General features: G+C 45.2%; 5 protein-coding genes across 5 annotated transcripts; 4 read left to right on the forward strand and 1 right to left on the reverse strand.

The window, feature by feature from the left end:
- Positions 1–1312: 1312 nt before the first annotated feature.
- BDCG_00179 (glutathione S-transferase) lies at positions 1313–3609 on the forward strand (the record flags this gene model as incomplete). Its single annotated transcript, XM_045415700.1, has 5 exons — positions 1313–1347; positions 1502–1637; positions 1747–2048; positions 2642–2677; positions 3177–3609. 5 exons carry the CDS (start codon positions 1313–1315, stop codon positions 3607–3609), a joined length of 942 nt encoding a protein of 313 aa, XP_045279051.1.
- A 307-nt stretch (positions 3610–3916) lies between these two features.
- Positions 3917–4102, forward strand: BDCG_00180 (uncharacterized protein; the record flags this gene model as incomplete). The annotated part of the gene is made up of 1 exon (XM_045415701.1): positions 3917–4102. One exon carries the CDS (start codon positions 3917–3919, stop codon positions 4100–4102), a length of 186 nt encoding a protein of 61 aa, XP_045279052.1.
- Positions 4103–4834: 732 nt separating this feature from the next.
- Positions 4835–6336, forward strand: BDCG_00181 (orotidine 5'-phosphate decarboxylase). The gene is made up of 2 exons (XM_045415702.1): positions 4835–5351; positions 5570–6336. The coding sequence occupies exons 1-2, from the start codon at positions 5195–5197 to the stop codon at positions 6298–6300; spliced, it is 888 nt and encodes a 295-aa protein (XP_045271589.1). The 5' UTR covers positions 4835–5194; the 3' UTR covers positions 6301–6336.
- Positions 6337–8383: 2047 nt separating this feature from the next.
- On the reverse strand, positions 8384–9193 carry BDCG_00182 (uncharacterized protein). The gene has a single exon (XM_045415703.1). It carries the CDS (start codon positions 8891–8893, stop codon positions 8708–8710), a length of 186 nt encoding a protein of 61 aa, XP_045271590.1. The 5' UTR covers positions 8894–9193; the 3' UTR covers positions 8384–8707.
- A 775-nt stretch (positions 9194–9968) lies between these two features.
- Positions 9969–11486, forward strand: BDCG_00183 (uncharacterized protein; the record flags this gene model as incomplete). Its single annotated transcript, XM_045415704.1, has 1 exon — positions 9969–11486. The coding sequence occupies one exon, from the start codon at positions 9969–9971 to the stop codon at positions 11484–11486; it is 1518 nt and encodes a 505-aa protein (XP_045271591.1).
- Positions 11487–13108: the final 1622 nt, after the last annotated feature.

Below are 13108 nucleotides of genomic sequence, written 5' to 3' on the forward strand. Positions count from 1 at the left end.
ATAATAGCATTCAAGCTGAGTTACAAATAGTATTCGCGAACTCCAGTCTATATAGTTGTGTGTAGCCAAGGGCCGCTAACCCTATTGGTTACGCGAGAGATAGGAATAGGGGTAAAGGATCCGCGAGGAGCGGGATTTCTTACATTTACAGTGAGTAGAGCTTGTTTTCTTTCTTGATGTTTGAACATCTCTATAACATCATGATAATGTATATCAACTGATTCCATATTTTTTAGCAGTCTCAGTATAATTAGGGATCAATTGTGCATTCAAATCATCAATTGCTGCTTGTATAACTGCTTCATGATGCATGTTGTGAATGTTTGAAGATGGATGAAAAAATGAAGATTGGGCGGGCGTTGGGTAACTTATACGCGGGCGTTGGGTGGTTGATTACGTTACTGCCGGGACGAGCGATGTCATTATCTGAAAGATCATCGATTTCCCGGGCCACGGAATCACTGTTGGGAAAGGTGTATGTATGTATGGAGACCTCATTTTCCTGGGACTAAAGATCAACTTGTGAGGATAAGTGACGGGCCGTGTCGTGTAGCAAGTTGTCTAGTGTTTGACTTGTTTGCACCCTGGCCATTCGGGGGGTTGGTATAAAAAGTTCCCTCTGAGCTGAGTATAGATATAGAGCTCTCCCTTGATGTGAAGTCACTATTTCATAAAATCTTCAAGGAGGAAGTCCTGATTGCTAATACAATCAGTATCAATGATGGGTGCTCATTGTAACACCCTCTGTTCGCCCGGCTATCACCTTGTTGTCCCATCGGGCAGGAGGGCGCGGGATGATGTTGTGCCGGCGCTAAGACTGAAGCTCCGAGCTCATACAGCTATTAAATAAAAGCATGCATAATTAATTTATTCTAGGATATTCCATGCATTGTTGTAATCCGAAATAAGATCAAACTATGCCCGAAGCTGTGTAACATAACATACCCCCCAACCTCATAATACTGTAGGTATTTAGGTAGATGTGAACATGTCATCGCGGACTGGCGCCAAGCTGCGGTATGGAGAGATCGAGTTGGATAGTGGATATACCAAGGTAGCCTGACCAGTATTATCATCAATGGCAATTGCCATACGATACGCCTGTGGGTGGGACGGGAACAGAGTTTGAGACTTCCATTTAATTTTGTATTATTTTGCTGTAACTATATATAAGTGGCCTCGTCCTCCTCCCCGCCTCCAACTGTCTCGTGCGGAGAACGAAGAACCAATTCAACACTTGCATCTGCATCCATCTTGCCAGAGTATTAACTTATCGTTCGCCTAACAATTCCATCCCGCATCAATTGCAAAAATGGTTACTACCATCACTCTTCCAGATAACTACGGGTATGCAATGCTATTCAATTTCGTTCCCTTCTCATTTCTCCAATGTCCCTCCCTCCCTTCTATCCCATCCAGCGTCCATCATCATCATCAATCACAATCGCATCGCATTCCAATTGAACAGGCTATCCATAGCTAACAAACAACCGCCCAACAGCAATGTCCTCGCCCTCGCCGTAGGAGTCATCCCCCTCCTCAACTTCGTCCATATCTTCGTCGTCGGGAAGAACCGCCAAAAGTCTGGCATCAGGTATCCCCATGCCTACGCAACTCCTGAGGAGTGCAAGCAGAACGTACGTTGCATCCGCACAACTCATAAATCATCTCCTCAGTCTTCCCCCTCAACCAGAAGAAAAGAAGAAGAACCGTCAACCGCTAACATTCCAATTATCCCCTCTCCAGCCCGCCGCCCACAGATTCAACTGTGCCCAACGCGCCCACAGCAACTTCCTTGAACACATGCCGCTCACCACCCTCTCCGCCCTCGTCGCAGGGCTGAAATACCCCAGCGCCACCATCGCCCTGACCGGCACCTGGATCGTCATGCGCGCCCTGTATATGTACGGCTACGTATACTCTGACAAGCCGTACGGGAAGGGGAGATATATCGGTGCGCTGCATACGTTTGCGCAGCTTGGCCTTTGGGGCCTTAGCGCTTTTGGTGTTGCGTTTTCGATGGTGAAGGGAGACAATTTCTGGGGATCGTAAGGCTGTGCTTTTTTGAAAATTTTCTATCTTTCTACTCTCTTTCTTTTTAATATTTTTATTTTTCACTCAGAAGTGGAGTGAACCGGTGCAAGGGTTTGTATTTATATTTTCATCCATTACATACAATTGAATCCTTGGCAATGTTGAATCTGCAACCCCTCACTCTACACTTTTCTTAAATCTTTGTCAACCGAAGCTAATTGAAGCTGTGGCGTGATTTTATTTTTTGAGCTTGATAAAGGCGGGGGGAGTCAACTTTATCAATTATACACCTGGTTACGACGTGCTGAGAGCGAAGTCAGTCTAAAAACAAAAACCTACCGTATCGGGTCAAGCTTCGACACCGATTCCTAAACTTCCAAGTGGCCGAAGTACACATATATATAGTAGTACACATATCCATCATGACCAGGGTTCAGTGGACAGACCCCCCACCAGACAATAATATGGCTGGGGTATCTGAGGCAGGTCGATGTCACTGCGCAAATCAGAGCTATAGAGCAACGCCAGCAAGACGACATGCGCCTACCGAAATCCTTTGAAGAGCCAGCGACAGCCTCAGATATCTAAAATCTGATCGCCGCCATAGGAGAGTTGGAGAAGTGAGACAGAGCCCAGCTCCCGAGTAATAAATAGGTCCTCCCTTGACACAGAAGAACTAGTACCTCTGTCCTCCCCTACCCGCGTTCCGTTCCTGGGAAGTTAAATAACCAAGCTGTTGGACTCGCTCGCGGGCCTCCTCGTTTCTAACGCGAACCATGAGGTCATTGCCACCGCTCTCCGTGTCGATACAACCGCAGAAAAGATTACCATTAAGATCAGTAGCAATACGACTGTCCCGACCGTAACATGTGAGGAGCATGCAAAATGGATTTGGACAGCACCAAGAGAGATATCTATCCGTTCGCTATCACAAATTATATCCAGCAAGTAGTGAGGAGTCAACTCCCACTCACGAAATAAAAAACCGAGAACTTCAGAATCTCGTCTTCAACTTCCGAACGAAGTGTCTCCAGTTCAACTTCGCTAGGATTCAAACGCGCGTCAATGGCAGATTCTCGCTCTTTAGAGGGCTCGACCTAACCGAGTTTGACGAGGACCATCCCCTGCAACAGTTTTCTAAGGCCCATCATTGCACTAGAAAAGTACTTTACGAGAAACCAGGGTGCCATCTATGGGAAACCAGACGAGAATGATGCAGAAGCCTGGAAGCTGATGATTGCTTTGTTCCGCATGTGCCAAGATGGTTTGAAATACATCTCCAAAGAAGATGGCCTTACACCTGACGAGCGCCTGCAGTTAAGCGGTTTCCACCACTGGGAATCCTATTTCAAGAAGGCTGCTGTTGCTGTTGCCATGAATGAAGTGGATAACATTCTGAAGGTCTCATGGTCACCTCAATGCCGTCATCTTTTCCGTTACGAATTCAACCTCCACGCTGTTCCAGCAACCATGTCAAAAGCCCACACGATACCGCAAAAATGCGAAGGATTGGGAAGACGTTTTCGAAAGAGCATTGTCACGACGAAACAAATTACGCAAAGAAACCCGCCTTAGGCAGGAGAAAAAGTTACTAAAGGTATCAACTGTCACACGGGATACAGCGTATATATGCTAAGAACCAGATAGGCACAGATCTGGTAACCCACTGCGAGATTAAACTTCTCTTGCTTATTCCAGCATCGGAATCGGAGAACCCATCCCTTGCCAAAGCCTATTCTTACCTTGGAGTCAGTAAACTTTCGTGCCACGGCTGTTAGCTTTTTATCGAGGCACATAATCGCATCTATGACACGCTTCATGACCAGGGGGACACATGGAAAATCGTCCTGGCCATGGCAATTCCCAAGAAATTTCCCAAAACATGAAGCCACTTGCCGTGCTGATGTATAATATGCTAGTGGATATATGGGGCAGTTGCTATAACCGATATGAGATCGAAATTAAAAATCTGGGTCAAGATTCATCAGCAGGGTCGCGACTTTTGAGGATGATGGATCTCCCGAAACTCGCGCGCGCACTGGCTGAGATTCTCCGCTCAATATCCTAAGCCGTGGTTTCGCGTTCGTCGAGGATAAATACTAACACCAACACCTTTATCCCTAATTCACTAGACAGTTACTCCTTATGTGTACACTAAGCAGAACTAAGAAGGTTCCACGGCACGCTTTCATTAAGCGAGTGACTGCTGGGGTGCGCATATACCAAGTAGGACGCACGAAATAATCCAGAGGAGGATTTTTATTATTATTGCTTACGCAACTGTGCCCATTTATCAACCTTCTTCACGGTCGGGGAGAGGCGTGTTGATGCATCGGTAGCTCGGTACGGAGTAGTATGTATGGAACTAAAACAGATGCCATGATCACTTATCAGAGGCATCTAGGGCGCACCTTTGATACTCATGAAATTGCACTTCTATTCTTGATTGTTTATAATATTACTCTCAAATTCCCACTAATTAGTTTCCTTTTCTTACTCAGATTGATTCCAAGTGATATGTTGAGATTATATGAATGAATGATTGACAGTCTATATTCTTACACCATTGTCTCTCGGTGAAGATGTTTAATCTACAACTTTCAGAGACTATCTAAACACTCTCAAGTGAACTTCTCTATTTTTTTTATTTTTATTTTTTTTATTTTTTTATTTATTTATTTATTTATTTATTTTATTTTTATTTTATTTTTCAACTGAATCTCTTCATGAAATTTAGCAACTGTATGTTGAGAACTTTCTAGTTAGTAATTCATGAATGTGTCAGAACAGAATTTCTGTTCTACTTACTGAACCTTCTTCTACTTTTTATTTAATCGTTTAACTTTTATTTGTAAAGATGTAAAGAACTGCTCATTTATTCGGCTTCAAGGGGAGTTGTTGACCTTGCTACAATCCAGCGTTTGGCCAATCAAGCTGCAGAAGCTTTCTTTCAGATAACTCTCAATAAATAAATAGTCCAGCAGCGTTCTCATTGTTAAATTCCCCATAGAAGAACGAACCGATTAAGCTGTTTAAGAGAGCACAGAACAAGAAAAAAAAAAAAAAGAAGAAAAGCGCAAATAAAATCAAACCACGCGAGTGTTCATTTTTTTCGCCCGGCGCATCTCAACCCGCCTCTTCCAAGAGAAAGGGAAAAAAAATGTCTTCAAAATCTCACCTCCCATACTCCGTGCGGGCAAGCCGGCACAGCAATCCACTGGCCAAGCAGCTTTTCCAAATAGCAGAGGATAAGAAATCAAATGTCGTGGTCTCCGCCGATGTGACGACTACGAAAGAGTTGCTGGATCTAGCTGACCGTACGTTCAAAGATTTTCCCTCCCCTCATTTTTAATTGAGGGGCTGTGAGAATTATCCCGCTTTCCCCCCCCCCCCTTTTTTTTTTCCAATATCTCCTTCTACAACCACCAGACAGCTTCCCCAAAAACATAAACGGTTATAATGAAAGAATAAGAAATAATAAAATGATATTAATAAGAAGAAGAATAACAATAATAAGACTAACTCCTAAAAACAGGCCTGGGCCCCTACATCACCGTCCTAAAAACCCACATCGACATCCTCACCGACCTCACTCCATCAACCCTCACCAGCCTCCAAGCCCTCGCCAAAAAACACCGCTTCCTCCTCTTTGAAGACCGCAAATTCGTCGACATCGGCAGCACCGTCCAGAAACAATACCACGGCGGCTCCCTGCGCATCTCGGAATGGGCCCACATCGTCAACTGCGCCATGCTCGCCGGCCCGGGCATCGTCGACGCCCTGGCCCAAACCGCCTCCTCCCCCGTTTTCCAAAGAGCGTATGCCGCCGAGGGGCGCGCGCTGCTTATCCTGGCGGAGATGACGTCCAAGGGCTCGATGGCCACGGGACCCTATACGGAGTTGTCGGTGCAGGCGGCTAGGAAGCATCGTGGGTTTGTGCTGGGGTTTGTGGCGACGAGGGCGCTTAATGAGGTGCTGCCGGTTGGCGGTGGAGAAGGAGACGGAGGAGGAGAAGAAGAAGAAGAAGAAGAAGAAGAAGAAGAAGAAGACTTTGTGGTCTTTACGACGGGGGTGAATTTGTCGTCGAGCGGGGATGCGTTGGGGCAGCAGTATCAGACTCCCGCGTCGGCGGTGGGGAGGGGTGCGGATTTTATCATTTCGGGCCGGGGTATATATGCCGCGTTGGATCCTGTGGAGGCGGTTCAGAGGTATCGGGAGGAAGGGTGGCGGGCGTATTTGGAGAGGGTTAAGGGGTACCAGGCGTGAAAAAAAAAAAAATATATATATATATATATATATATAAATAAATAGATAAAGATAAAGATAAAAAATACAAATAAAAAGGAACGCAAGACGAGCAGGGGCTAGATTTCCCATCTTACCTCGTCATATATGATACGATATTCCCTCAGCTATTTGGTTGATACCAACCACATGCTCAGTTATGATGTGTCCTTACACCTAGCTATTATGGGACCGGTCGTACCTCATTACCTCAGACTCTCTCATGTGTCGGTCATTAAACGAGCAAAATATCGCGGGGAAACAGCGTAGCAGGGAGAGTGTGTGCTCTCTCCATAGGTGTTCCACCCGTAGCTGATTCTAATGCATAATATCTGGTCCGCACGCATATTTACCATGTCTATCTCAAGAGATCCCGGTAGGCAGAGGAAGATTTAAAACTATTATCAGTGAGGCTGGCTCTCATAAGACTCCCTGCTCACTTTGCTTGTGACTTGTTATGATAGGGTCCATGCAATCTGGCGTAGGCAAAGGAGACGATAGTTGAGCTCGAGAGATATGAGATATGCGTTACTTATGAGCATTAAATAGCTGAATAACAATCAACATCAGTTGAGAAATACATACATCCTTGAAAATATCAGAGCCATTGAGTTTACAAGTAAATATTTCGCTCCCCCGCTTCTGGTGATGCCCGTATAGAAAATCAATCAGAATCCCGAAAAAAATATGCGAGAGACTAAACACACAATTCTTTCAACAACTATCGAAATTTCCTATCCTCTCGACATAAGACGTCCATGTACAGTGCATTGTATGTATTAATAATATCCCTCTACTGGTACATGCACAACCGCAAACCTCAAGAGGCCCGCCCATCCATCCGGTGTGTCTGCCGGACCAATATCTTTTTTTTTTTTTTTTTTTTTTATGCTCCCGTTATCAATGACGACGATGCAAGGAACTCGATTCCTCCCTACAGCCCATGGGGTTTTGGACGATATGTAAGTGTAGGAACGTCTGTTGAGGTCTATGGTTGAATATATGTACACATACTATACTCCATAAACCTACTAATAACTATGATGAGAGAGGGTAGCAAAGTATCAGAGAGATAGATAGCATTGGGGGGAGGGGGTTTCTTTTCTGCAGTATTTATTTCACTGTTCAAATTAATTTCTAATTTCTTCTCTGTATATTTAGGTCCCTTAATTTTATCTGTTCCATGCCATAACATAACCATCCCATTCCCCTGTGACGATCTCATGTTTCTCCTATAATAATATTAATATTCCGGTATTCAATGCCCTTGCATTTTACCAATCGGAAGAAGCAGCCGTGCCGTGCCTACCTACTGTTTGGCCAAAGCCAAGGCAGGTCAGTCAGTTTTCGCAAAGAGAGAGGAGGGGAGAACGGTTATATGCAGAGATGCAAGCACGAATTGAACCACAGAATAAATACACAGCAGCCATGACCTTATAGGTATTCACACGGGCGCCGTTTGAGGGTGTCAGAGTACTGTTGATTGGATGTGTACTCCGTATAGTGGGAACAAACAATTCGTATGCTTTTTGACGAGGAGCAACCCAGTCAAATCCATTATCGATTCGGAATGAAATGGGGATTGTCAAGGCGGTGGACACTTGGACAGTGTGATAGACAGTCTTTTTAACTATTATTATTATTGAAGCTTTGGGCGTTCTGGTTTTTTTGCCGTCAACCCAACCTCTGCTAACCAACCAAAAGCCAAAAGGGGTGCAAATTCAATCCATACTGAGAAAAAACACGCTGATATTGCCAACAAACGTAACTAAACGATAGCGGGGGCCAACTCTTGCAAGCGGCTGGTCACCGCTCTCAGAAGCTTTTCTTCTGTGGATTCCTTGACTGGCGGTGTGGCTGGGTTAAGCCTATTCTTTCTCTAGCTGCAAAACTGGCCCGTCAATCGAACCCACTCAGTCTGCGGCAAAAGGAAATAAAAAAAATGAGGATTATTATTGTCGGCGGTGTCCCTGCAATTGCTCAGTGGGACATTATTCTTATTATTAACTTATACCCGTCAGTGTTCGTTTCGGCGGGAGAAATGAATAATGAATGAAATTGGCAGCAAGCTTGGTTATCCCCATGTTGATTGACGTTCTATTTTTATATCCGGGCAACACAAAAGCAGAACAAGCATGGATTATTTATGTATGATATTATTCCATTTGTTCAAGCCAATTTGATCTGTTTCAGTTTCACTTTCTTCTAATAATCAGTTAAGTTCTAACTTACCGTTCGTTAACTCCCCCCCCCGCTAAGTCAACGAACGACCTACGCAGTAATGACTCTATGAGGTTTGATCTTGACTCCCCCCCCCGGCAAGGCCCAACAAACGGTGGCGCATTATTCTGTAAAACAAGCCACAGATAAGGTCCCGAATGACCATGTATTATTTGACACACTCTGCCTCTGCTTGGTTCTCGAATGCCTCGACGGTCCACAACCCAGCGCGCCTTCGACCAGCCGGCTTTGTTGTTTTTGGTGCCCTCGCCTTGAGTCGATTCTGGCCACTCATGTGGAGGAATAAGTTATAAGTTCCCGGCAGCTGCTCGCCAGCGTCGCTCGCCGGGCGCATAACGTGGTCCCCGTTCGTTCCCAGGACCCATACTCCGTAGTCACATTTTCAAAGACCCTGGCGGCAAATCGCCACAAAATGCTGTCGAATCAACCGGTTGTGGACCGTTGTGGATGAAGCAACAATGGGCGCCTGAGAGAGGGCTACAAAACAAAAACTAAAAGCGGGACCTGGGAATATGCCGAAGTTTTCGTTGACTATTTCTTTTTCCTTTTTTTCCCTTTGTGGGACTCTTGTTCTGGATAAATAATAATAAATGTGTTGGTATGGTATGGTTATTCTTAGGCATTGTTGGTGGGCGCTCCACTCCGTATATATATGTATGTCCTTTGACAACCCCGAATATTTCTTTCATGACTTCTTATTATTACTGATATCACCAGACTCAGTCCAACCTGTTTGACCCCCCCACAACAGGTGTCTGCCGCCCTGCTGCAAGAGGCCTTTCCTTTTTTTTTCTCTTTCTTTTTTCTTCTCTCTTTTGTGACCAGACCTCAGAATGTTGATCATTCTGTTCAGATAGTGATCTTTCTTTTTTCCTGTTTGTTGCATATTTTAAGCATCATTTTTGATCACATAGAGCTTTCTATATTTCACATTCTCTTCTTTCTGCTTTTTATCTTTTCTTTTTAATATACCATGATACTGGAAACGCCCATATGAACTCCAGTAAGAAAGTTTGAACTTCTGCACATATAAGTTACATACTCTGAACTTCTACATCTTGTGCCTTTATCGCTCTACTTTCAAAGTACCCTCTCTCTGTGTCTGTCCTATTTACCCTACCTTATTTATACTGAGTACTCCTGCATAAACGACGCGGGGTTATCTACCTCATATATAAGTGGCTAGTTCTCGTGGTCGAAACTCCATTGTCCAGAGACAACCTGAAACTGCGCATGCGCGGTTTAATTGGTACGTTTGACGGAATTATTTTGCGCCATGTGATGGTCTGCGCATCAAACGCCTCCAGACACCATCTGCTAATAATATCTTTGCTGCCCAGTTTCTCGGGCATCTCACTCCATACCGAATCGTATAGCAGCCAACAGCCCGGTGAATGCCCTGACTAAGCATGGGTACCTTCACATGCAAGACGGGGAGTGATTCTGAGGTCGATCAGCATCAAAGCCATTCTCCCGTACATATACGTGAGGACAGCATCACCTCGCCCTTTTTATATATCCCCCCACATCCAGAGCACAATGACAAGCTCTATGCTACCGTTGATGCCTTCGTGCCCGCGCACTACACTGCTGAACCAAACGCAGCACAATCATCATATAGCATCAGTTCCCATGCCAAACCCAAGTATTATCCCGCTCTCGAGGCTACCGATGTCAACATGCAGCAGAGTCGTTCTCCAGCAATATCAGAACTAGGTTCCTTGACGCCAGGGACCCAGTTTTCCGCAACGAGCAATGAAACACGCCATGATGAGTCGCAGCGTTTGATCAAGACGCCAGCAGACTCGTCAGCCCGGTCAAATACACCTTCCCGTTCCAGAAAACGCCTCCACACCGAATCGAAACAGAGTGCCAGTAGATCTAGGACCTCTTCTTGTTCAACGGGCGGACATCGCTCATCATCTCAGGAAATTACATCCAGATCATCATCCGCGACCCGCCGCAAGTCGTCGAAGTACCACAGTAGCCATAAGGCCGGAACTTATGCCCAAATCCACTCTCCAAAGCTACGCAAGGGGGATTCTGATCCATACCACAGAAAAGAAGATCTTGTATCGCTCCATAGGAATAGCTGCCGTGTATTCGAAGCTGGCGGCGGCAGCAGCAGCAGCAAGCCAGACGCGGCAGACGGCAGAGGATCCCACGATTCGAAACATTCATGGCAAAGGTCAAAAACACATGACAGATCATTTACTTCGCCGACGGAGAGCAGCGCACTCACCAACAGAATCACATCCCTTGAAACCAGCAAATCATATTGCACCGCATCTCCATCCCTAGCACCCCTCCTAACATCAACAACCCCTTCATCACCCACCTCCCTATCATCCCCCGTCGGAAATTCCACCCCTGGAACGCAGCGACATCGCACCTGGGACCCAGTAAGTCACGACGCCACCTCCACCGCTGCTCTGCACCAGGCAGATTCCGACGGACCGTACAAACCCATCCCCGCGACAGTCATAGACTGGACATCCCCATCAACCCGCAGGCGCGAGTACGAAGAAATCGACCGCTCAACCCGTGGCGTGAGGGGTATGTGGCGGAAGATTGCGCCCAGCTGGTGCCAGCCGGGCGGGAGCCGGATACCCTTCTTCGAAGAGGGGAAGGGGGCCAAGGAGATGTATGAGGGCAGTGTTCGGCGGTTTCGAATGGATGTGCCTGACGGTGACCATGACCAGAACGACGAGGACGGTGGCGGCGGCGGCGGCCGCGGCGGCAAGGAGACAAAGGCTCAGTCTCAACAGCGTTCTGGTTCTAGTTCCAGAGTGAAATGGAAGTGGATTGAGAGTAGTAGCGTTTCTCCTGCTGGGACTATCGGCCGTGGCAGGGATGTGGGAGAGAAAGGTGGTAGCATTATTAATGGGAAATGGCGCTGTTTGGGTATTATGCGGAAAACGAACTGATGATAGATAGATATGGAATTTTATACATGGCATTTTCATTTCATTTCATTTGATTTTTTGTTTTTCTTTTATTTGCATAGTTAATCGGAGATTTGGATCTTCCTCTTCCGTATTAGTACCAGTCCCTCGCTGCTACATCCTCACCCCAGCCTCACCTCATGCTCACCCTCCTCGCCCTTCTTGAATCACCCTCATCACCCACTAGTCACCCGCTATTGCAGTCACCATGCCATAGAGCTCTTCAAACCTGTCAGGTTTATCTGATGAAGCCATTTCTTTTACAACAGCTCTTTGTGCCATTACATTCATTCTAAGATCTAATCTCACTGACAAAGAGAGTCAATTTGTTTATAGTCTTTAATTCTCTTCACTGACTCTGTGCCATGCACAAGAAATTAACACTCAAACAGAGAGAACAGAGGGTCAGAGAAGCTGGCTTTGACTCTGATAAGTTTAAACTTAGTTTTGAAAAGATTGTGAGACAATTGAAGCCTGTGACTTATCAGAACTACAATAACATTTGAGAAGTCTGAACACAGTATGTTTCTGCAGCAGCTTTGTAATTAATTGTTTTGAAAACCGAAAATTTTTGAATACAGATACTGTAAGATGTATAATATTAAGAACATATTTAATAAACAGATTAAAAAAAATTTCATTATCTATTTTAATAAGATTATTTTTGAAAAAAATTTGAAGATGAAGCTGAAACTTAAACTCTCATTCATTAAGCAGTTATAACTGAGGTTCTTAACTGAATAAGTTATTAGAACAGGCGAAAGCCTGTCAAAGCAAGTATTTAAATCAAGTACACTGTACATATGTAAGTGACTCTATTATTATCATTATATGATGAGAAGGCCAAAGCTGTCACACACACAGATCTCTCTGATGAAATCAAATGATATTTCTTCTCTGACATCTTCTACACTGCAATTCAATTCAATCATTTTAAAATCATGAGTTTCATGTTTCAGGTGAATTATCAGGCCAAGCAATCATTCTCTGAATTAATCATATATATTTATATGATGTATTCTGCATATAGTTTTAATCTTTAACAAGCATCAAACGCTCGCTTACGCTTGCTTTGCTGCTTGCGCAGCCCTCCTACCACTTCCACCCTTCTACCTCTACCCTCTTACCACCCCTTCCACCCCTTCCACCCTACCCCCTTTATCACCACCACCGCCTCTACCGCCTCTACCGCCCCGCAGCCCCCCTCTACCACTTCCACCCTACCACACCGTCGCTCGATCTCATCATGTCCCTACTGCACTCAATTCTGCGCCTCCTAATAAAAGCCAAAATTCAGGCAGTGGAAATAATGATACTCAACCCACCCCACAAGGTCGTACCCAGGCGCGCAACGTTCAGCGCCGTCCTCCCAAAGTGTCCGCGGATGTGAAGGTTGAGTTTCCGTGCGCAGCTTGTGGGGCGATTTAACCAAGGATTCTTTCCTATCCGGGGACAAGCCACAACTACGATAGTTGGGCAATCAATTGATAGGAAGTGGGAATCATGTCACCCTACGATTAGGAATGTAACATTCAGAAGAAAGGGCATGACTCTGTTGATTTTTTACTTGCTTTCTATTTTTATGATGGTATAAAATATAGTTA

Source organism: Blastomyces dermatitidis (genome assembly GCF_000003525.1).
Source record: "Blastomyces dermatitidis ER-3 genomic scaffold supercont1.1, whole genome shotgun sequence".
NCBI classification, from domain to species: domain Eukaryota; kingdom Fungi; phylum Ascomycota; class Eurotiomycetes; order Onygenales; family Ajellomycetaceae; genus Blastomyces; species Blastomyces dermatitidis.

Excerpts from the sequence above, each read along its gene's own strand:
- BDCG_00181 (XM_045415702.1), top strand. The coding sequence starts at position 5,195 with ATGTCTTCAAAATCTCACCTCCCATACTCCGTGCGGGCAAGCCGGCAC. Across the intron at positions 5,352-5,569 it reads GTTGCTGGATCTAGCTGACC|GCCTGGGCCCCTACATCACC; the intron begins GTACGTTCAAAG and ends TCCTAAAAACAG.
- BDCG_00182 (XM_045415703.1), bottom strand. The coding sequence starts at position 8,893 with ATGCGCCCGGCGAGCGACGCTGGCGAGCAGCTGCCGGGAACTTATAAC.